The sequence below is a fragment of the Pyrgilauda ruficollis genome, unplaced genomic scaffold (assembly GCF_017590135.1).
Source record: "Pyrgilauda ruficollis isolate IOZ18807 unplaced genomic scaffold, ASM1759013v1 scaffold74, whole genome shotgun sequence".
NCBI classification, from domain to species: domain Eukaryota; kingdom Metazoa; phylum Chordata; class Aves; order Passeriformes; family Passeridae; genus Pyrgilauda; species Pyrgilauda ruficollis.
In genome coordinates this window covers 83,757-108,413 of record NW_024529266.1, presented here as the reverse complement: position 1 = coordinate 108,413, position 24,657 = coordinate 83,757, and the positions used below count along the sequence as shown (strand labels likewise).

The 24,657-nt window shown below is 34.6% G+C and overlaps 1 protein-coding gene across 2 annotated transcripts in view; it reads right to left on the bottom strand.

Annotated features, from left to right (window-relative positions):
• AP3B1 (adaptor related protein complex 3 subunit beta 1) overlaps positions 1–24,657 on the bottom strand; it is a 153,323-nt gene that overhangs the window by 64,156 nt on the left and 64,510 nt on the right. For both annotated transcript variants that reach the window (XM_041486109.1, XM_041486110.1), the window contains exons 13-18: positions 24,195–24,327; positions 18,462–18,571; positions 9,590–9,766; positions 3,644–3,830; positions 2,576–2,706; positions 276–387 (exon numbers count right to left, since the gene is read on the bottom strand). In XM_041486109.1, coding sequence (XP_041342043.1) covers positions 276–387; positions 2,576–2,706; positions 3,644–3,830; positions 9,590–9,766; positions 18,462–18,571; positions 24,195–24,327 — 850 coding nt within the window. The remainder of the gene's footprint in view (positions 1–275; positions 388–2,575; positions 2,707–3,643; positions 3,831–9,589; positions 9,767–18,461; positions 18,572–24,194; positions 24,328–24,657) is intronic.

Sequence of the window (24,657 nt, the reverse complement as noted above, 5' to 3'; positions counted from 1 at the left end):
GCTATGTGCTTTCAGTTTTAACTGGAGTTACAAACTCTCCTTACTCATATTAGACTCCAAAAAGGATAAAAATAGCATGCCAGCTTTTTTACCTGGGAAACAAATCAAAAGCTAACTTATTTAATATAGTGAATGGAAATTTTTCCCCTCAGTTTATGGAGTTTATACACAGCTCTGACTTTGCCTGCTTTTTTTTTTTCTTTTTATGAACCACAGAGTTCTGAAGACACACTTTTCCAGGCAGTGAAAATACAAGTTGCTTTACAAACACTTACCGGATGAACTCGTACTGGCAGACTCATCTTCCTCCTCTTCTGATTCAGAGTAGAACTTTTCAGTAGGTTTCTCTTTCTTTGGCTTACCTAGAATTCCAGTCCATTCCTTTGCCTGTAAATAAATTTCAATTTAAGTTTACTTTTGCAACCAGCAATACAAAAGTATGCACGCAACACACTGAATAAAAACATTCAGAGTAGTGGTATTAAGCTGCTGCTAAATAAATCATCTAAGCAAGTCAAGAGAGGCTATTAAACTTCTCTTTACCCAATTGGGAGAACTAGAAGTTTGGTACATACCTATAAAAGGTGAGAGATGTCTATTAGGTAGTCCAGAAAAAGATTTAGTAAGCTAGATTAAAAGCATCAGTCATGATAAATAAATTTCTATGCCAAAAGAACCTGAAGTCTGAGAGTTTTATTTCTAGATCCCCCTGACTACAACTAGAATGAAGGTTAAATAATCCCATCACCTTAATCATCCCAAGTTTTTTGCAGAAAACAGATATGGACACTCAAGGTAGCCACAGATAAATTTTATTTCACTTCCATTGCAATTCTCCAAATAAAAATAATTTTTTACCACCAAGAGAATGCCAAAATGAGGCAGTATTTCCCCCAGACTTTTTTCCTTTCATATAGCTCTATGCTACTAGAGAAGCAATGTTAAAATTCAGGACAGGAGAAAAAACCAAACTGGCAGACAACTCTATCAATTATCGACAGTGTGATACAGGTCTGCCTCACTGACTGATCTGATCTGGAATAAGACTTAAGTTTTGAAATAAGCTCTAACAATGACCTGCAAGACTAATCAACTCTAGAGACACACTGGCTTCCTCTTTAACACCAAAAGCTGGCTTAAAAAGCCATATTCTTTTGGATATAAATGACAATTTGCATGTGGATTGCAGCTTAACTCAGCTTTACTCACAAACGCTATGTAGGCACATGAAATATTAGGGAAACCACAAAATTAATGAAAACAAGATACCCTCCAAAGAAAAAACTTGCAAAAAACCTCAACATGGCTGAAGGATTTTCCTGTTTGCTTTGAGGTTTAAATAGTTGGAGGTGGATTTTTTCACTATGTTGTAGATGGATGTTATGCCATTTGATTAATTTCCTGCAATACTTTTTTTTATGGGTTTGGTCTTATGGATGAAAGCACCTTCGCACATTCTTTCATGGCAACCCTATAATTTATAAACCTCTGTTTGAGCTGATTATCTAAAATTCTTTCCATAAAAGCTTTCAGAAGTTTGTACACAAGTATCACTTTTCCTGAAACGTATACAAGAAGGTAGACACATCACAGCACTAAGGAGAACACTTTTACTACCAGATTGCTGTCCACCGGCTTCTGTAAGTCAGACCTATTTTTAAAATTTTCTTGCTCTTTCTGTGTGTAACATCTCATAAGCAAATGAATTAATCTATGATTTTCTGAGGAAGTTGGCTTATTACCAGGATTGCCTGATTTTGTCTGTATATCTGTTACAATGCCATGCCTCCAGGAGCACCACTGGCACACTATATACCAATATATTTACATTTCAGCTACTGTTCAACAGCTTTCACTGGTATTCCAGTAAGACTCTGGTACCCAACACATAAATCACAATTCTGGTACCAAAATATGACTTTCCCTCAGAGTTTACAGTACAGTAACAAAAAGGTATTGCTAGTAGATGACTAGTGCACAAATAGATGGTATTTTCCTATCATAAACTTTCCTAATGGTCTCCAGATTATCTGAAACCCTCATCTCTTCCAACCTCAACACTTCAAAACATATATAATCTAATCTCCTGCAGATGCTTTTTGTTGTTTGCATTACCTTTTCCGTGGTTTTTTTTTTTTTGTTTTTTTTTGTTTTTTTGGTTTTTTTTTTTTTGTTTCTTCGGGGTTTTTTTTTGTTTTAGCCTTGGATTTTTCACAAACCAACCTCTTCATTTCTGACTTTGGTAGTCCAGTTACACTCAATTAACATACTGCAGCAGAGTGGAGATAAAATATAGGAAATCAGAAGTGAGATGGAGGTGAAAAAAGCCTACTTACTCCATAAATGAAGCAGAAGTAGCCTACAGTTTTATCCACTTCTGTCATTGAAAAGAACTACCATTAAGCAAGTTTCCAGATGCTTGATTTTTAAGATAAAATAAGCAACAGGGACACTCCCATGCATCAATAGCTTTCAACACAGCCCACAGACAGTATTTAAATACTTGTAGTTTTGGGCTAAAACTCTGTATTGACGAGTGCCTTAAGCAAAGTTACTTTCAGCGATGCCGACGTACCGACTCGGCCACGTCGACGTTTCGGACAGAGGGGTCAGGAGCCACCTCTGGCCAGTCAGACAGCTCCAGGTACCCAGTGGCTCGGCTGTTCAGTGTGTGAGACAAGGTGCCAAGCTGGAAATGATCCCGATCTATTAAAAAAGGGGGGGGAGAAAAAAAATACACAAACACTGTGAGTTCTACCACAAGGAGCAATCTTAATCAGGGCTAAAGGTAATTGCCATTGTATTACCTCAAATGTCATGGAATAAATATAAACTAGGAAGCTCTTCATAGGTCAAAAAACTGATTTCAGTCCATAGATTACAATAATCTCCCCCATAATGGTCAATAAAAAAGCTAATCAGTCAGTGTGTTTAGAGGTGTTGCTCTGAAATGTAGCTTCTCTAAAAATTACTTTACTGTGAATATTAAGAATGACAGCACAGTTAAACAATCCATATACATGTCTTGGCACAAACACATCCAGAATTTTAATAGTTTTTCTTCAAAATGGAGCTCCTTTTAAAGCTTCAAAACTAGACCTAAGTAAGTATGAAAACTAAAATGCAAATTGTCACAATAACAGAGTATTTTTAATTTAGATAGCCTGATAGCCTTTAAATTTGAGAAGACAGACAATGAATCTTACTTGTAAAATGATAGGCATAATACAGAGGGAAAATTATGACTTTAGAGAAAAAAATATCTACAGAGATTAAATTTATTTCAAATTCATATAACATTTGCAATACTCACATTAACAATCTTCTAATAAAGTCCAGGTAAAATCCTACAGCTATTTTCCTAAACTGAAGAACAGTTTTCCTCAAAAGACATACCTTCTGTTATTTAAATAAAATTTAAAATCGACATGAACAGAAATAGAACAGTTTGCCAGGGTTTATCATTAGAGAAATGCACTGTGCACCTTTGCTTGCTGAAAGGCAAGTAAGCAGACCGAGCATCCTTGCATATTAATCTTTTCTATTTGCTAAGTGACACAATTTGTGAGAGTATTTGAAATAGAATAAGCTGCCACATTCCTTTACACAATGAACATTTACCAAATGATTTTGGCAGTTATACCTTTAAAAGGAGACTCAAGCAACGGGGCAGGTTTCTGTGCCAGAAATATTTTTTTGGCATATTTGCTTAAAGCTCCACTCTTCTCATTCGGAACAATAAGCTGCCTAATAAATCTTGTACGGTCTCTGATGTCGTAGCTTTGATCATACTTGCCGAGATTTAATACATACTGGGTAAGCAATTTTGTCTGTGGAAAAAAACAGGACAAGAACAGAATACAAGTTATTTATGATTATTGATAACTCTGGATAAACATATTTAAAGAGGTAATAAAAATGAATGGTTATGTCAAACAAATGTTGCTCCACAGGGAATATGCATTTCTAAAGCTGCAAATGGAATTCTGCAGCCAAAGCACATGTCCTCTTCTGTATTGGGGAGGTGAATGCTGAGTACTGAGAAGCAGCCATGTGCTAGATTATTAAACTGCTGAAGTGGAAAGAAAGGCATCATTAAAAAAATAATCATATATGGCAAACCCGCTGAAGGGTCTACGTGAGGATAATGAATGTGGAAATACAACTAAAAACATGGCACTCAAAACTTAATCGGAAAAATATGCAGGACATCAAAACATCAGAGGGTATTAGGGGGCTGGCAAACTGCTTCTGCTGAGGTGTGTTTTATGAAGAGATACTGTCCCTGGCATAAGCGGTGTCTGCACTCTGACTGCACTCAGTTACTTTATCCTGAATTATGACCCATTAAAGCAGACACATGAATCACTGAACTGGATTACTGCAAATTATTTGCAGTGCATTTAGCTGTTACTTTTTCATAAAAGCAAGCTGCTGATGCCCTCTAAAAACCAGGATAAAAGACTTCTTCCATTTTTTTTCTTGACGCTTAAAGCCTTCAGTAATATCAGTCATTTATTTATTTATGTAAGAGCAACTTATACTATCACAGGTTTTTACTGCATAATAACAGCTTCCTAATTTGATGTTTGAGAATATTAACATGTCTTAAATAATTTTAATAGTTCAGATAATTTTTTAAGCTAAGAAAACAATATAAGAAGGAGACATAGGAAATAAAAATAATGTAGTGTAACCAGAATAACAGTGCTGAATAAACTGGAATCCACTAGATACATTTCAAACATGTATGCTACTTCCTTCATATACAACCAAACAAGAAAAAGAGCAGAAATTATATACGATCCTAAGGAAGTAAATTTTGGTACTTCAGCGCAGAACAGATGCATAATACAGGGTTAAAAATGTATAATCATGATAGTTTTATCTTCTTGATGCAAAGAAAGAACTTTGCATATATATATTGTTTATCATGCTATTGCTATGACAATAACGCAATTTCAAACACGCGAGCAGAAAAATATGTCCAAAAAATCAGTCAATTTTTGTATATGCCATTTGCTAAAAAAAAAAAAAAAAGTTCAGATTAATAATTTCCAACTTGAGAATGCAAGTTGAAGTTTTTTTCTGGAGACATAAAAATGTTTTTTCAGAGTACTCATTAATTCCTGTAAGTGAGATACATAGTAAGCAGAAAATGGTTCTAATTTAAACCCTATCCATGCAACCATATACAAGCATTTCAAAAACAACCTATGGTACCAAAGATTGGAAGAAATTAGTTATTATACATCAGAATAATGTAACAATATAGTTTAAAAAAACAGTCAATGAAATATTTTTTGTTTCTTTTTTCTCTCCGATACCCAAGAACAGCTCTGTGAAAAGGTTTTTTTTCCTTGAGGTACTATCTTAGTTCTGGGAAAGGCAAAACTTTCCCATATGTATTTCACAGTTTATTGGCAGCTAATTCTGTATGAGGGTATAAAATTTTAAACAACTGCATCAGACTGAGCCTACATAATCTGCAGTCATGCAGGACTTACGCTGTTCAATCTAAATGGAATTGGAAGGGAGGGTTCCCAGGTAGCATGCATTAAACTAAATGAGGGATACCTCCTGCAGCCTTTGCCATCACTTCTCCACTGTAAAACAAGACAAGACTCCTCACTGTCATGGCAGGAAGCTCAGGAGAATGGATCATAAAACACAATGATCTTAACCTGTGAATTGCTATAGGGATGGGAAAAGTTGAAGGCCTTGTCACAGTGGGCATTTTTTCAGTGAGTGTTGATGAAATTACATAAAGACAAATCTGACAGATAAAGACTTGATCCTGAAAGACTGCATTTCCTTTAATGGGATAATTTTCTCCAAGATCCTCTCCCTTTTCCTCCTCCCTGTTCTGACATCTAAAATATCATTTTCATACTGTTCAATTCAGATAAATACACAACAAACTTATACGCAAGAATGTTCTGTGTCTGCAACAAGTCTCTTTGCAATTATTGTATACACTACAGTTTTCATGCAAACAGTGAGGAAATGTAATTTTTAAAGTTTTTCTTATGGTAAAGCAATCAAACAAGCAGGAGACCTTTTCTACATGGAGGCAGCTGATAGAATTATTTTTAATTAAAAACAAAAAATAAACTAACGAATGCACGTAAGTTTTTTCAACAAAGGAGTTTTCAAAAGAAGCTGAAAATCCTTTCAGCAAGTACACAGATTTGTGAAACATGACAGACTCTGAATACCATGACTGCATCATAGAATAGTGACAAAGTATTCTGATCTGTGATTTAATACACTTATTATCACATGCCAATATTTCCTGATATTGGACATGCACATTATATAGGCTGAATATAATTTCTTTTATCCCCATACCGCTGCTACATTATTATTTTTTCTACACTTTGTTTTGGCTAGAAGAGTTAGATTTAGGTATTTCTAGAATTCAATCATCCTCCAGCAACATTTCTGGAATTTTCTAGTGACAATAATTCTACTGAAGGATTTAATGTCTATCCTATATTAGCAGCAATTAATTTTTTGGTAGATTCCCACTTGAAAATTTTACAATTCAGGTCCTGCCAACAGATGAGCCACTACAATGAGAGAGAAACAGTTATCTATCCACTCCTAAATATCATTAGCTTTCAGTAACTTGATTCTTTAGACACACAAGATAAGGGTATTGTGCTAAACCATGATTGACATATCTATTTACACCCTACAACTACTTGGGACTTTTTCTGGTGGGAGTCCTACTACATTAGACAACAGAAACCTATGAAAAATCTCTTTATTCTTTCTGCTACATGCAAGAAGCACCTTAGGCAACTATAGGACATATTTCTCCTAGATGAGCTATCTAGCAGACTCGAGGTTTTATGACCCTAAGTGTTGAAAAAACAAAGCAAATTTACCAAAATACAGACAACCAGAGGAAAGCCTGTTTTTATTACATACCTATCCAGATATAACTGAACCTGAAACTTCCTTAAATTATAAGGAAGCCTTTCAAAGTCCATAAGGTTATCTCAGGATTTAAAGTATACTTTAAATTATTTTAAGAAATCTTTTTAAAAATCATTCCTGTGAATGTGTTCACTGTTTCACCATATACTTCAGGAAATTACAAGCAAATAAAATAATATACTCAGACAAAATAAGTAAAACAAGCATGTCTTATTTACTCCAGAACTTTGTGCTTTTCTCCAAATAAGACTTAACAGATAGGTTGAACCTATCTTTCCCTCGCCTGGTGAAAGAGCTCTTTTCTTCTACTTGGTCAGCATTGAGTGTCTCTTTGCCATTCTACCACTACTTTTCAATAAAGTGAAATTTTATCTTTGAGGTTTTCACAACTCCATTAACTTTGGATGAAACTGATGAATTATTCATAAAATTCCTATGTCATAGGATATGATATAGAGACAGAAAACACGGGACTGAGGAGAGGTGGACAGACTGACAACTGGGCAATCAAGTCTACAAGATTTGACACAAATTTTAAAAATGAAACTGAAAAATGGCTGGACTTTTTAGGAAGTGAAGTAATTCCAGGAAGTAATTTTAATACTGAGTAGAGAAGAGTTACTCCTGGAAATAATCATGTAGATATAGGAAAAGTGTTGCCAGTCGCTAATGGGAAACCCATGGTATTCTAGTTTGAAAGGAACTTTGAATCAAGCCAAGTCACCAAACCTACACTGTCAGAAATTTTATGTGAATACCTTGACCACTTGAGATAATAACTTATTTTTCCACAAACTAAAACTACAAGAGGAAAACACCCTTTGATGAAATTCATCATTTAGTAGGCATCTCAGAGACAGTTTCTTCTGCTTTATCATCATTACTGTGTTTGAATAAAGGGTCATGCAGCACTTACAAAGATGATTTAAAATGTATTAAGATGTGAAATAGGAAAAAATGCATCACAGAAATCATCATCTCCTTGTATGCAATGAATTTTTGACCAAATATGGTGTGGAAGAATTCATATGCAAAATTACAAAAACTATATGGAAAATTAGTAAATATAACGGGCTAAAAGAAGACAGTTTAGAGAGTCAACCCAAATATTTTCTTATCTCAGGCAGCATTTTCTTTAAGATGAGCACTGCCAGAGAGAAGTCACCTTTACTGCCCCATTTTAGACTACATAAGCAAAGCATTCACTCTTATCTGAATGCATGGAAAGAAAGTTCATCTCCCACATGCCCTACAAAATAAAGCCTAAGACAGATCACGCCTGTAGTTGTATATAACTATCAAGGAACAAGAAGACATCACAGTTGCAGAAATGCAAGATCCTGTGCTGTGCAAACTGTTTTAAAACAAAGGAGTCTAGTAGCCCAGGAAAGTAGATATATCAGACAATGTATTTCCTCTACATTTGGAAAAAATCCTTTGATTTTACAATCTTTTACTGCAATAATTGGATTCCCAGAGAAAAATTAGTGTCAAAATGCTACATATGCTGCATTCCATAGTTAGTTATGGGAGTCACAGTGCTGTCACTCAGAAGAGTGAGGCACCTGGCACCTTTCATAGCCATGGTTTTCAGCTGCTTGGAAATCTAAGTTCATGTCTTTGTGTTATCTGACATTTTTAGATTATTTTTACAACTAGAGATATTAAAACTCACCCAGTCTCCAAGGTAAAATGAAATAGGAAAAAACTAAATCAAACCAACCAACCAACTAAATTTAAAAAAAAAAACCAAACAAAGAAACCAGTTACTATCTTTAAAACAAGCACTGTTGGAAATATAAAACAAGGCCTATTACCGGCATTTCCTTTTAGACATCCTGAACAAAAAAGTGAGCAGCTTCTTGTTCAAAATGACAGCATTTCCTTAAAAGTTCTGGTTTTGGTTTGGGAAAACATTAAATCACATCAGCAAAATCTCCTACCTGGTATTACTAACATAATTTACAGATCTTTTCTATTTTATGTGAAGTAAAAATTTCACAATTTCCCAAAGACAGATACAAAAAAGAGTTTATCTCATCACTACATTCACATTTATGATCCAGCACACACTTAAAGACTCATGGTTAGATTTAGTCTACTAAATTTCTTTGAAACATGTATGTAGCTATGATATTTTATTAAAAATCCTTTCCTAAGATTTTTTCCCCTCCTGAGGAGCTGGGAACCCCAGGAAAGAAATGTAAACAATAACTATCTGCTGCTGTGGAATGCAACAGGTGCATCTTCCATTAGTCCATGTAGATTGTTTTCAATTGATAACCAATCACAGCCACCTGTACCGAAGCTGTGAACAGTCACAAGATTTTTGTTATACATTCTATTCTATTCTTGTTCTTTATAACCTTCTAATCTTTCTTTTCTCTCTATTCTTTTAGTATAGTTTTTATGTAGTATTTTAGTATAATATATAACATAATAAATCAAACTTCTAAAAAAATAAAATCAAACCTTGTATTTCCAAACACAAAGAGTTCACCTCAACACATGTATTCAGCATTTCTTCATAGAATAATATGGACCAGGTTCGGTTACATACATAGTAGAAATCATTACTGATCTATACAGACTATACAAAACCTGCCATGACTCTAAATACGTACAATACTGAGTTTAGGCTTACCTGCTTTGAATTTGTTAAGTAGAGTTTTGCACCCAAATTTAAGATCTGCAACTTTACAAGATCGTCTTCATTCGTGAAGCTCTTGGCTGTCTTCCTCAGAACATCAGGTGCAATCTTTGGAACACGTTCACAGTACTCGCCGATGAGCCAGAGGATGCTGGCTCTGGCTACTGGAACCTGAGAAAACATTGAGCACTCTAAGTTAACAGAGTCACAAAGACTACTTGCATACTTGTATGTGTCTTTGTTCAATAACAAGTTAAACAAAATACTATTTAAAGACAATTGCCACCCATTAATTAAATACAGCCCTGTGGAAGACTAAATATTCATAGAGATGTAAGGTAGTGATTCTGACCCCAAATCCATGCCTTACAGGTTGATGATACAGAGGCACACAGAAGTGACATGTCGATGTTCACAGTACAAGCTGATGAGATCTGGGAACACAGCCCAAGCCATCAAGATGTGGTTGTGAACTCCTGCCACCACGTTATGGTAAACACCATGTGTAAACAAAAGAGAGGTTTTTGTTTTTACTATATTCATACAGAAATGGTTTCCAATAATACAGCTTTCTTAAATCCTGCCTATCTAGTTTAGAAGCATATGGATTTCTTCATGTCCAGCTTTCCTTCATTTTTATTCAGAATTTTATGACAATAAGATTTGTATTTTTGCAAATCTCCAAGAGCAGTTGAACTCAGAATATTGGTGAGACACAACTTCAAAACTGCAATTCACAATTTCTGAATGGGATCTACCATTTTAACTGCAACACTTTGACCAAAAAGTTCACACAGGTCTTACCATTTTGGAGCTGCTTAACAGTATCACTGAAATAACTGGCAGTAACAGCTCTTAGATGAACTCCCAGTCTATGATGCCGAGTTCAGAAGGACAGCAATGCCCAAAACAGAGGGAAGGTGACATGGAAAAGCACAGAAGGGAACAGAAGCTCAGGCTTCATGCAGTTTATATAGAAGCAGTTAAGATTTAAATGAAATAATATACAGCTACTCTTTTTCAAAGGTGAGCTAGCCTACAGTTCCTGGTGGTCAAGTTAAAAATTGCATCTGTGTTACATATATCCCTTGAAAACATTTTTCTCCTTCCTTGAGCAGAAGGAAGAAAGAATGTAATGAGAAAGTTCAGAAGCATGTCTTGTATAGTGTCTACAGACTGTGGTGCTCTAACATTCTCTACAGACTCTTGTTCAACAAATGTTGAGATGTCAGGGTAAAAGCATAAATGTTCTAGTCTATCAAAAACTGACTGTAATTCAGAAAAAAATAAAAGTTTCCACAGTAATTTCACCTAATGTCATTGTTTTTTTCTGAAAGGATCAGAAAAACTCATACTAGCATTTTTCATTAGTCCTTGTACTACACAATGATCTTTATTAATAAGCTTACCCTAATGGCAGAGTGCATTTTGCCTTGGATAAGATTCACAGGATATATGTGCTTTAGAAATGCAGCATTGTTGTTCTCAAAGTATTAATTCTTAGTAACTTTTATATATGCTTTAATTGCTTTTCCAGCATGCCTGTTATTAATATATGAATATCTAGTTCTCAGAATTACAATAGGAACCTAATATTAAGTATCTTACTCAGTAATCTTGTAACATTTGAAAGTACTACTTATGAAAGTATATTCTAAAACCATAAAATGGCCTACTAAGCCTACTAAAGAAGTACTAATCATGTTTACAAGAATTTTTAATGATTGAATGTGCTCCAAAAAGTTTGGAAACATCTCTGAATAAAGTCAACTTGACAATATTTGCCTCTGTACTTGACATGGTTGCAAATATACATGCCAACAAAAATATAAACAAGCATATCATGGGGAAAACAGAGGACTGCCTCCACTGAAAGAAAAAGCACGTAATGGATAAACAGAACAGAGTCCAACAACAACAACAAAAAGTCCTGTAAGAGATAAAGGCCAATGCTGATTATGGGGAAGAAATTTAAGAAAGAGGTAACATGATGAGAGTGGTATAACACAGTGATTTAACATATATAAATATATGTAAATACAGATCAAGATACAGATTAATTCTTTCATGTGAATTGACAAAAAGTTAAATAGCCTTGTAATTTACAGTATGAGAGAGACGGACAAGCTACTGAACAACTGCTATGTATAAAAACTTTAAATGCAGTCAGAGTATGTTCGTCTGCAAAATGGTAAGACTGATGCCATTACTGTGCACTGATTTCAAAAGGGAAAGAGGTTATTTCTAATGTTCCAAAGGTTACACTGCATTAAGACCTCACACCCAATCTATTATTTTAAATTGGGCTAAAGAATAGTAATTGAGTGGTACATTAGATTTTCCAGTATTGGAGCAGTTCAAGTTGCCTACTGTACAGATACCTCTAAATAAGAATATATAGGCAACTTCAGATTTCAGTTATGCTAGATTTATTTTTCTGAAATATTTCATTACAGACTTGTTAAAATACTAAAATTCTACAAGAGATCACCAGGTACCATAGTTTGGGTAGCAGCCTATCAGAAACATTCTTTTTCATATTGTTGTCTTTTTATAAAGCAAACACAGCTCTCAGAGCGGACCAATTTCAGTAATAGCATTAATAATGACATAGAAGTATCATTCTTGTATTTTCCTAGTCAAGCCCAGGACTACACTTTAAAACCACAATGAAATGTATTTAATTGTATTTAAATAGTGTGCATTTAAGCACAGTGTTTTACTCTTCAAGTCTTTTTCCTAGTTTGTAAAATAAATTTATTAGAGTGATAAACCAGTTTTATAATGCTAAATAATTAGACTAAACAAAGCCTCAATTGAGAAAGGGTGACAATGGAAGACAGAAATTTCTTGTGAGAATCTGCCTTTTAACCAGGTGGTTAGCTTACTATGTAAATACTGCATATATATTAAACACAATTTTGTGCCACATGAATCAATACCAATTAGAGACTTTTTGAATCAAACTCTGAGCAGAAGCCATTTTAATGAAAAGTGTATGTCGAACTGATGAACCCAATGTTTCTGTGTCACTGGATTCATTTGAGGTCAAAATCACACAATATTTTCAGACTTCTTTTTCCCTGTTTAAGTCTTCCAGTTTTCAACCATGTAATATCAAGTGCATGATCCTACAGCTGTTGTTTCCAGGGTACTCAAAACAGCAAACAAGAAATGAAGACCCTTCTAGACCTTCACTGCCTTTTCCAGTATAGCTTAAGTAGGGACCTTGAATTGACAAAAATGCAGGAAATAATACTTTCATTATTCAGCCCTGCTCTGCATTATCCTCAAAGGCAAACAGGATTGTAAATTACTTTGCCTGATGTTTTATTCCATATGGCCCGAGCAAGTGGTTAAGTGCACTTTTTAAGCCTTTAGTACCAGAAGGCAGTTTCTATTGCCATTTCAACCCATTACCTGTTTCAAGGAAAATAAATAAATGGTTACAAAAGAAAAACAAAAACCAGCCAGACACTCCCCAGACACAGACCAAGACTCTGGTTACTTACAGCAATTAGAGAAAGATACCATAAAGACTTTACAAATTGCTCGAAGCAGCACAATTGAAAAACTATCGAAATTAGTTCAGCTCTCCATATATTCACAAAAAACGCAAAGGTAAAGTACAACTTAAAATCACCAGTTCTGGTTATTCACATCTGTCACAAAATGAGAGGTAGTCAAATTACAAATGAGGTGTCATTTTCTGCATCCGGGAGAAAATTTGCATAGCTAGCAATTTTTAAAAATTTTACTTGGAATCAGAAATGGAAAGAGGGATAAAGTTGATTTGAAATGTCGGACTGACAGCAAGATGAAAAAGTACACAGAAAAGAACAGGAGCAAAAGAGAAGTATTCATTTTTTGTTTTCAAATAGTAGAACTTCAAGGACTCCTCTGTTCTTTGAACCTTTACATATTAAATTCCTTTAAAACAGAATTTTTACTGGTGACTACACCTCTTATACAGTGTACACATTTTTTTTAAAACTGTGTTTTATTCAAGCAGAATATTTACTTCAAGTTCAGTGTCCCTGGACACAATGTCCCACTAGCCACATATTCCTCTCAAATTCTAAAAAACCACATAGATATCAGAGTCAAAAAAAAAGTCAAATTATGAGAATTGCTTGTTAAATCATTACTAATACAAAAGTTTAAAAATTACTTATTAAAGTAAGAAGGTAAAAGAATGTGGCTAGAATCTGAAGCTTCCAGAACAGAAACACATACAAAGATATGGATGTCATAGTTTGTGATACCTTCCCTACCCTGCAAGAAAGGAGAACTAAATTAAAGAAAGCAAGCTGCCTGTTCTTATGAAGCTATATCAGAACTATGAAGCCATATCAGAACATATCAGAAACAGAACTATGAGAAGTATTTATATAAGACTAGGAAGTCAAGTTTGTTATCTGTGGATGAATGAACAGAGCCGCATTAAAAACTATGGGTCCACTACTCTTGTAATAAGAAACCCTATCCAAACCAGTAAATATTAACACTTAATTGCGCCTGTAAGTGACATGATTTTCCTCGCATATTAAGCTCTTAAAAATTACACGTCACTATCTTATTTTTGCTCTATATTTGGAAAGCCTTATCCAACCGAGAAGTATTCCTCCTCATCTCTAGATCAGAAAACCCTTGAGATTTGTTTCATAGTCTTGCTCATATTCTAGAAGGAACTAGGAATAAGTCTGTAATGAAAAACAAGAATGTAAGAATTCACCAGCTATCAAAAGAAAAAAACCTGCCTGAGTAGTACTGTAAGAGAAAAGTCACACTGGAAGTCAAGATTCCCATCACCCAGACAGTAGTCCTTACTGAATACAATATAACATAATAAATAAGTTTTCTAAAAAATGAAAGGCAGAAACAAATATGGAGACTACTGGCCTTGGAACATTAAGAAGAGGATGCAAAAACATATTCCACACATACTGATGAACTCCCAAGGGTATTTCTAAGCAAAAATACATCTTGGAATCATGAACATTTTCAGAGAGTTGTAGAGTTTTTAAGACAGTGTTCTGGAGAAGTCAAAAGGTAGGCAACACCAGGAAAGTGAGATAAAAAGCACAAAATAAGCAGTATCACTATGTCATTGCATAAGATTTCTCCAGCATATCTGACTACTGCGTACACTTCTGGTCACCCTACATTAAAACCTACACATCAGGAAAAGGCAAAGAGAGGATGGGATAGTTGATCAGAGACATGGAGTATGAGGAAGAATTGGATTTTTTAGATTAGTAAGCATGATGATGTGGACAGTAAGCAAAAGCTTCCAGTAACTGGATGAGAAGATATACTGGAGATGCACCACAATGAACCTTCTCTTAGCTTTAAACCTCTTTCCCTAAAGTATCAGATTTTGCTGCTGCTGGAGATGAAACTCATAAAATAGCTTTTGAACTCACCCTTCTTTAAATGGCTCCTTCCCATAAGTATATTTTTAAAACTTCTGTCACTGTAAAAGCTGTGCATACTAAACTAATTAAGCCTACCTCAGAGTGCATACCTAACACAAATGAGCACTACTCCAATCTCCAGCTCACAGTTTTTCGCAAGTCAATAAATTGCAAAGCATGGCAACATTATTAACAAATTGACAGCTAAATGGAAATGCTTATATGATTTTTAAAAATGGAAGTTTAAAGAGATCCAATTATTCTCTTGTTTAATGTCTTCAGGACACCATCAGACATATACTTCTCCATTACAGCTTTTGAAGGGTGTGAGGAAAGGAGGCTGGAACACAGCTAGATCAAGCTGTACTATGCAGAGGTCCAAGTACCCTGCAAGTATCACACACAAAATAGATCTCATAGATCTTTGTCTGGGCACACCAGGGATAAAAGTTTAAAGTACAAATGAAAACACACAAAAGTAAAGGAACAAAAATAGCCACTATTTTCATATATGTAAGAAATAATCAATCAAAGGACAAACTGAAACAGACCAAGTCTTTATCATAATTTAGAGACAGTGATCTACAAGAGATCACTATTTTTTAAGTGACCTTCCTAGTATTTCTTATAGTGGGTCTTACTATTTTTATATGGTCTTAATATTTAGCTTATTATTTAGTTTTTATTTATTTTAAAAGGCAAATTTGTTATCTTCTAAATATTCTATATCCCACTCCTTTCTAAATGGCTTCTGTGTATGAAGAAGATGAGAATAAGAACAAGTAAATTTCAGTAAAGTAAATGATCTGAAAAAAACATTGCTGTGAAACATTTGCAGGCACCTCAACATTGCTAATCACAATCTCAGGCTAGCACAAGTGAAATTTATAACTATGCCAATGAGAAAAAAATCAGGCACAAATTCAAAAGTCTATTCCACTCAGTTTACAATTTTGCTTATTTTAGTGGTTGTTTACCATTGACTTAAAAATGACATGACAGAACATGTCAGAACAATCATGACAAAACAATCAAAAAGCTTCTTTTTTCTGTACGGGCTTTTTGATTTAATAGTATTCAATTCTGTTAAGAACTTCCTCTTCATGTTTTCATCTGTGTAATACCTAGTACTGAATTAATTTCCACTCTAAAAAGCAACAAAGAATTTCTTCGTTCACATACCCTCATGCTTCAGTTTCAAGTCCATTCAGGCCTACATTTGGCTGCTTCTCCTACATCCAAATGCAAGAGTCCTCTAAAAACAGGGGTATACTCCTGTATAGAGCTATAGGGTAGGTCCTCTATGTTTCAATCCTAATACTTTACAACAACAGAAGAGAGGCCAAGAAAAAAAACGAAAACCAACCAAAATGCCAAAAAGCCCTGTGCACAGTAAGCATGTACACACGTGTGCACACGTGTGTACACATATAAGTATGTATATTGTTTGTCAGTGTAATAATGGTCAGGAATACTTGATAAAATCCAGACAAAACCCAAGGCAATTGTGTTATGTCAACTCACAACCACTTTTGCCATAGAAAGATCGGTGTTAAAAGCACAAGTGCAGATGTCAGGAATTCCACTGATACTGTATTAAGTTTTGACATCTCAAACTAACACCCCCAGTAATTACATACTCATTCTGAAATGTATACACTTATCCTTTACAGAAGTAAGGAGTTAAGGGTTTGGATCAGATGATCTTTACAGTGTCCTCCCAACCCAAATCATTCTGTGAAGGAATACATGCATTTTCAGACATAGTAAGGGCAGTCAGAAAAATTATACAGCATTGAAATTATAAATATGAACTTCTTAAAAATGTATTCTTTAATTCAAAGTCTTGAGCATACCAAGAAAGGTATGTATGTTGAAGTTATTTAAAATGTCATAGAAAGATATAAAAAAAATCACCTTGGAGAACCTACAGCTACTTGTAGGTTCATGACTACATGACTGTAATTCTTGACCAGTTCTTGAATAAAAGCCAGGCAGAATCAGACTTTGATTATTACTATATTCCAATGGCTGCTCTATCCTACAGACTGTTCTCCTACCACTCAACATTTTCTGGTATTCTGTATAACCTCGTATTGGAACACCTGAGAACATTAAAGTAGTTTAATTACAGCATGTCTTCTCCCCATCCCCGCTATTTGACTTAGAAAAGGATTTTCTTTTCCACAAAACTTAGAATATTTACTTGAAAGTATTAATTGTATAAAAGAGCTACAAAACTCTTGTAAGTTTTAAGCAGTATATTTAGAGAAGTAACTATTTTCTGTTGTAGCGTATGTGGAAATAAGATGTCAAACTCTTTTGGTAAAGTGGCAGAACATTGCTTGTGAGATTGGAATATCACATCAAAATATTGCACAAATTTTCTGAAAATATAGGCAATTATTATACATGAGGTATTACTTACTTTGATATGTAATTAACAACAGTATCTTATTTTGATATGAACAATTCAGTAGAATTTATTTTTTTTTACATCAGTTACAAACTGATCATTAGCTCTTAGCAGCCGAAGATTTATTTAATTTCTCAGTAAGCATGAACTAAGAATACCATCTTTCTTTTAATACTCCAAACTTTGCTGAATTCAACTATGGAGAAATGAAGGTTCACTGATTTAGAAACTGCTCCATTATCAAAAAATATGTAATTTCGTGAAAATCAATAGTTAAACATGTAATTTTATGAAATTAAACAGTTCTCAACTGTTGAGAAAATAATTGTTGATAGATCAAAATTGGACACCTTTAGTTTAGGATATAATAGATAGCTACTAGATGCCATACATACACTCTAATTTAGGACACATCACTAAATGTTTTATCAATTACTGGGCCTGTGAGGAGAATTTGGGAACTAAGTATTTGCATACCCAAAGGTCAATTAAGTTTAAAGACAGATAATGGGGAATAATTCAAATTTTAATGTTAAATACCACAGAATCTCAAATACCCAGAAGATAAAAATGCAACTTCAAGACACTGCAACACACTCACAGAAGCATGTCTGATACCATGGAAAGGTCATGTAATTTGGGGAAAAAGGTTTGAAATAAAACTTTCCAACTCCACTCCAGATCACAAAGACAACTGGCTAATAATCCTTAAGTTACCACATGATTTTCATTTCAATTTACCAACTCCACATTCTAAACCTGCTATTAATCCTGGAGTAACAGCACTAGCAATACTCAGCATTTCCAGGGATCTCTTTAAAAATAGCTTCCCAGACCTAAGGTACAAACTGGAGCCATCTGATAGCTTCTACTTCCTTTCCATTAAGATAATGAAAAAATATATTTTACGTAAAAAAAAATTACTTTGCATTTCTCTAATATACCTACTTCCATTTACAGCACAAATTTGAAGGACATAAAAATCTTATTATCAGTTGACAAGGAAAGTAAGAGTGTGTGAACAAATACTCACTGTAATGTTATCCAAGAGTTTGGCCATATGCTTAATAATTTCACCATGGTGTGCCGGCTGGGTTTGCAGCAGTTTCTTAATGACAACAACACTTTCAGCAACTACGATTTCTGTTTTAGACAAAACAAATTATTAATTTAAAAAGCATTTATGCAAAAGAAAAAGCCACAAATAATTGATTGTAAAAGATGTAAAAGCTTTGCAAATACACTTTCCAGAACTGAATTATATTAATTTGGTAAGAAAGAGGCAAACTGTTCTACTAAATAATATAAGTTCAGCTTCCTGAATCACGTTACAACCAGCAAAAAGAGGACACAAACATTCTAAATGTAAAAATACCAACCTAGTATATACTGTATGAAACTACTTTTTAGTGAAGCTGCAATTCAGATTTTTCCTATAAAAGTGAGGAACAGTGTGAAAAAAAAATTTGATTTTCATCAAAATTATGCATATTCAAAAGTAATTTGCAGTCTGCAGTAAGAATATAAATGCTTGCATTAAAAGTAACAGCTCATTCATACGCTAGAGAAATATCTAAACGTCTCCTTTGCATTTTTTCTAAATGCAAAGAATGTTTCTGCATATAAACAGTTTCTCTCAGGTCTGTAACCTAATCTCTGGTACATTCAAATGAAGCTTCTAAATAGCAAGCTGTTGTAAGATTCATGCCAAAGTCATGCACTGGAGTGCTTAACTACTGCAACATGTAACATTCACAGCCCGATCAACTTGTATGAAATGTACAATTTTTGAAGCTTAAAAGACCCCACCATGAGCAGAGGCAAGCTTCCATGCAAGAGTAAATTCATGTATGGAGAGATTAGTAAGTCTAACTACCGTTTGTTAAACAGAGGTATTCCCTCATTTATGTCTGAGTTAATCTGACACGTGGACCATTCATTCAGCAATCAAGCATGTTCAAAGTTCAACAGAACAGTATTGGGCAGAGATGCCTAAATTTTGGGGGGTTGTGGGATTTTCTTGTTGCTTCAATTTTTTTTTGAGAAAGCAAACTTCTTTACAGAGAAAAACTTTTCAAGAGCTCTGAGCATATCATTATGTCATATGCCTTTGCAATGCTTAGATTTTAGCTTGTAGCTTTTTGTGTCATCTTTTATTTGAAATGACATCTGTCATTTTTCTAAACTAACTTCTTGAAGCAAGGTTAACATCTCAAGGTCTTGCACAATCTTACAGATCAATTTAATTTACACTGTATTTTTCCAGATATTAAAATAGGAAGCCAATTCTTGAAACTTGAAAATTACAATCTGGAATATTTATACTGGGGAACATTGGAATGGCAACTTTCGTCATTCAGTATTTTGTGAAACACTGAAGAGTTAAGAAAATTAAAACTGAACCCAAAAAAATGAGTGCACATGAAGTCATTATTATAAACACTTCCTGACAACGTAAAACTGACTATGGTAATATCAACTGCAGCAGATGAGGTGTCACCATAGGAACTACTTTCATGCTATGTGTGGAAGCAAATATAAAGAAAATAAACTAGAATTGGAAACAATTTGTTAATCACAATTGTAAAAATTGTAGACTAGAATGGCTATTTTACAAAAGTCTAGATACTGGGAAAAAAAAGTAAAACCAAAATCAAAACGCATTTGTATCAGAATAAGGATTGGCACAGTCATACTCTGTGAGACTCACCAAAAAATGAGCAGAAATAAAAGAGAAACACTTATGTTCAAAACCATAATAAACTCCAGCAAAATACTAGAAGGGGAGATAAAACTAGCATTCTGAATGTGCAGTAAGAAAATTTTAAAATATAACTCCTACTACAATTATCAAAGAGGAAGTCCATACAAGGCAATGATAAATGAATACAAGAATTTTGAAGCAGTCTAAATCATATCTAAAGGACTACAAAAAGTAAATTGAATTCTTAAAATAAAAGAAAATCACAGAAAATCTGATCAGGAATGCCTTTATCAATAAAGACTACATAGGGTACTAGCAGTTTCAATTTTCAAGTCACAGTAAAAAATCTTAGTTTCTTCTAACAATTTTGAAGCGATGTGGAATTGACTAAGTAGGACAATCTCTGAAGATCCTGCAGCCTGACAGCTTCTCAAAAACTTAAAATATACTCAGTCATACACTGTTCCAGTTTGTCAAATAATGATGTACGCAAAAAAATTAACAATGCAGCAGACAGTAAACTGTAGAAAAAAATTAAAGACTTCTTCCATAATTGAGAATTTGGCTGCACTATAACAGAACCTTAGAAAATCATCTCAGCATGGAGTATATTACCAAAGAACATTCAAAAAGTGAATTCTGAAATACAACATTTGAAGTCATTAATGTTACATCAAATTTTCTTTTACTTACATTAACCCATCCTTGCAGCAACTAAAACACACAAGTGAAGACTAATTTATCCACAGTCTATAGTTTGTATAACCACCTTTTCTAACAGCAGCAAAACGGCATCAACTGGCTTTGGACAGGATGCCATTTTGGTGGGTGCTCCTTCTCCAAAAACATTCAAGGTCAGGTTAGATGGAATTCCAAGCCACTTGGCCTGTGCAATGTGTCACTGCCCATGGCAGGGAGGTTGGACTACATCAAATTTAAAGGTCCCTTCCAACTCAAACCATTCTGTTACTAGGGTTACTAACAGTGCTATTAGAGTTAAAAACAAACTAAAAGCAATCACTACAGCTAATTACCCAGACAGACCTAAATTCCTGCTTCTCAGAACTAGCCAAGGTTTAAGCTTTTACCTTGTTAACTTTTCCATCCTTATAACATCAATAGCAAATCTCAGAAACCCTATTAATACATATAAACTGGATGCTACAAGTTGCTTTTCTTTTATGCCATTCTAACAGTAATTTGAAGAGATATGTACTAGTTACCAGCTGTATTAACCATTCCAGTAATTTTATGACTTGCGATTTCATACAGATTTGCAGGGCAAAAAATGTTTTAGCTATACATTCTACAACCATGCTTACGTACAACCATCAACTTTCAATGGAAAATGGAAGTCACCCATCTATGAAAAACCTGCAGGATTTCTAGTATATGCAGTACAGTCAGACAAGAGACTTCCAGTAATCCCTGTATAATTCCTATAATGTGTCTCTAACATCTAAAATTACTTTTATGTTACAGTGGGCCCAACAGTCAGTTGAAACTATCGATATAATCGCTTAAAGGAAATTAATCAGTCAAATGCCAAATGTCACACTAGAGAAAGAAAGCAACTTTTCTTTTTGTCCTTCCTTCAGCAGATGAGGAAGGAAAATAATTCTCAGTCCTCAACATGGCTACACAAAAACAGTTTCTTCAGGAGTCAGTCAAGTTTAGCTTGTCATAATCATTCACTAAGGCATCTCAACACTGAAATTTCTAGATTCTGTTGTGCTTCTGTAGTTCAAATATTGTCCGTGTTTCTTCACCACATACTGCAGCTTTCCTGAGAAGGGAAAATCTGACTTTAAGTCACTTATAAGCGAGCAAAGAAAATTTCAAGAGCGGTTCTTGATATCCTTGTTTCTGGAACAATGTCCTGCCTCTCATCACCCAAAGTGCAGAATGATTAACTGTAAAGCTATTGTACCAGATATAGCCAAGATATCCTGAGTGTTGGGTTGTATCGACAGTTACAAGCACATGGAATCAGAAGGCACTTTTCCCACAACCTTGTACTTCAGGATTCTGTTATGGCTGGGTAAAATTAGTATGATCATCTCTCTTCTGCACTCAAATGAATTCTTCATAATAAGAAAATAGTACAGAGAAAGCACAGGCGACTCTGCTGTCACAGACCTCAGAACCTGCTGGACCTACCTAGTTTGTGCTTAATGCTACACAAAGCAGCAGGACTACTTCCAGGCTTCAAATGACCACGAAAGAAGCAGTGGAACAAACAGATTGCTTGCATACTTTAACAGTAAAAGTTGGGGGAAAGCAAGATTAACCAAGACTCTTAAAGCTATTCTCATCCACTACGCTAAATCTCTTTTTTATTCCCTTACCATTCCAAAACACTTACGTTCAGTAAGCTGTGACTATCAGTAATTTCCTGCCACCTGGGGAAAGGTACCATGTAAATTATGCCACTCTATTCCTTCCATGAAAGAAGGAATAAAGACACTGCAGCTATGGTGAAGCAATTTGCCAGCTGCCAGGTTTAAAAGATCCTCAATATATCCTTTGCAGTCTTTCAGAACAGTAAGCACAAGAAGATAATTTTATTTGCTAGACAACTACTTAGAAACAGACATGAAAACTAATCTTGTTGAGACAGACCTTTGCATACATGCACATGCATATATGTGTGTATATAAATATATACATATATATACATACTGAATCACTCTGAAGAAAATATTAAACTGACAATCTATGATAAAAGGAGAAAAAACACTTTTTCCTCTTATCTTGATTTCTTCTTAGCAAAACAAAAACAAAGCAAGAAAACAGATTGCTAAGTAACAAAATCTGTATTCTGAAGTGACAGTTTTATTATTTCATTTAAAACAAAAGAAATATGGAGATTTGTACATGCTGAAGAAAGCCTACTCGCTAGAGGAAGATCACTAGAAGAATCAGGCAAAATCAAGAACAACCTTTGAAGCTTGTATTTTTACTATGGCTGTTGCTGAATATAATAAAAGAAGGTGCACTGTGCAGACATGGCTTTGTAACACGATACGGGAAGATATTTTAAATGCAGCTGACAATCAGAAAGGCTTAAACAGAAATAAGATCTACAGCACTAAGAAATGAAAGTCACACATATTAAAAATACAAAGCTATACACTGAGGCCACTCAAGAATTTCTGATACAAGATGAGGTGGTTGTGAATGACAACACAGTTCATAAAACAAGAGAAAGCTCTATGTGTATTAGTGGGTCACTGGCCAAATATATGCTGTTAAAATGATGTCCCTAATGCCTTTTTGGGATTACCATGAAAAATATGTCCAGGAGATATACAGAGGCATTAATGCTGCTTTTCAAAGCCAAGAGCAGTATCAAACAAGTTCTTTGAAGTATTTGAACTACTCCAGCATGCCACAATTATGCTTTTGCTCCTTCCTGACATTATTTATTAACACATATTACTGACTTCTTATGAAATAAGATTGCCATATTCATTGGTAACTAGTAAGAAAATACAATAACATTAGGTATAGGCTTACCGTGCTGCTATACCCTCTTTAACTTTATCTGCTCCTTGTTGTGTTCCCAGCGATTTGAAACTTTGTTTCGCTACCCAAAAATAACAGAAGGCTAGAGTACAAAAACAAGCCAAATTTGGGGCCATTTATCCTAAAACTATTTAATAGGTGATTTCATTTAGGCATTGATGCACTACGAAAAAAAAAAAATTCCAAGCTTTCAGCACCCTCTACAGGCTAACTGCTTTGATGCAACTTAGCTTCTAACTATTGCTACCTATGATAATCAAAACAGTACACTTTAATAATCTCAGCATTTTAAGAAAAAGTAGGTAAACATGTAATTGAGGGCCACGATGAATTAATTTCTCTATCAGAAGAGAAAATAACTACTCAGTGAATACCAGAGCCTTTGGAAGTGCAGGATTTTTATCCAGTTGTCAGCCAAATTCTTACAGAAGTCAACTCTCACTTCTTGATGTGATCTGAAGCTTTGTGTGGTTTTCTCTAAGAAAACGTTTCATGCTATCAGCTATCCAGAAAATGAAGAGAACTTTAGCTTACCATCCCTGTTGGACAGCAAACAGACGAGGCCATTAAGGCACGTGTCAGTCACTTCAGTGATGTTAGTTGCGCATCTGCCTATAGCCTGAATCGTAGCTGCAGCAAACTGCTTGTCTTGGCTTTTCACGTAAGTCTAAAGAGACAGGATTTTTGTTAGTCAATATATAACTCTTGTCAAACAAAGACCATATTATTCTCATAAGGCAAACATACTGTATAATAAATTAAACTTAGCTACAATGCACATTAGAAGCTATAATTTTTCACCTCATTGTCACTTGTAGAAGACATTTTCTTGCAAGCTTTGGTAACCCACAGTCATGCAAACCGCTGATTTCAAGAAAGTTTGGGGCAGGGTGCAGTTACCCAAAAACAGGCATTAGTTTGTGTGCAAGGCTGGAGGAGTTGATGAGCTCTCTCTTCAGAGAGGTTTCAGTTCATTTAACTAGGAGCATCTGTGAAA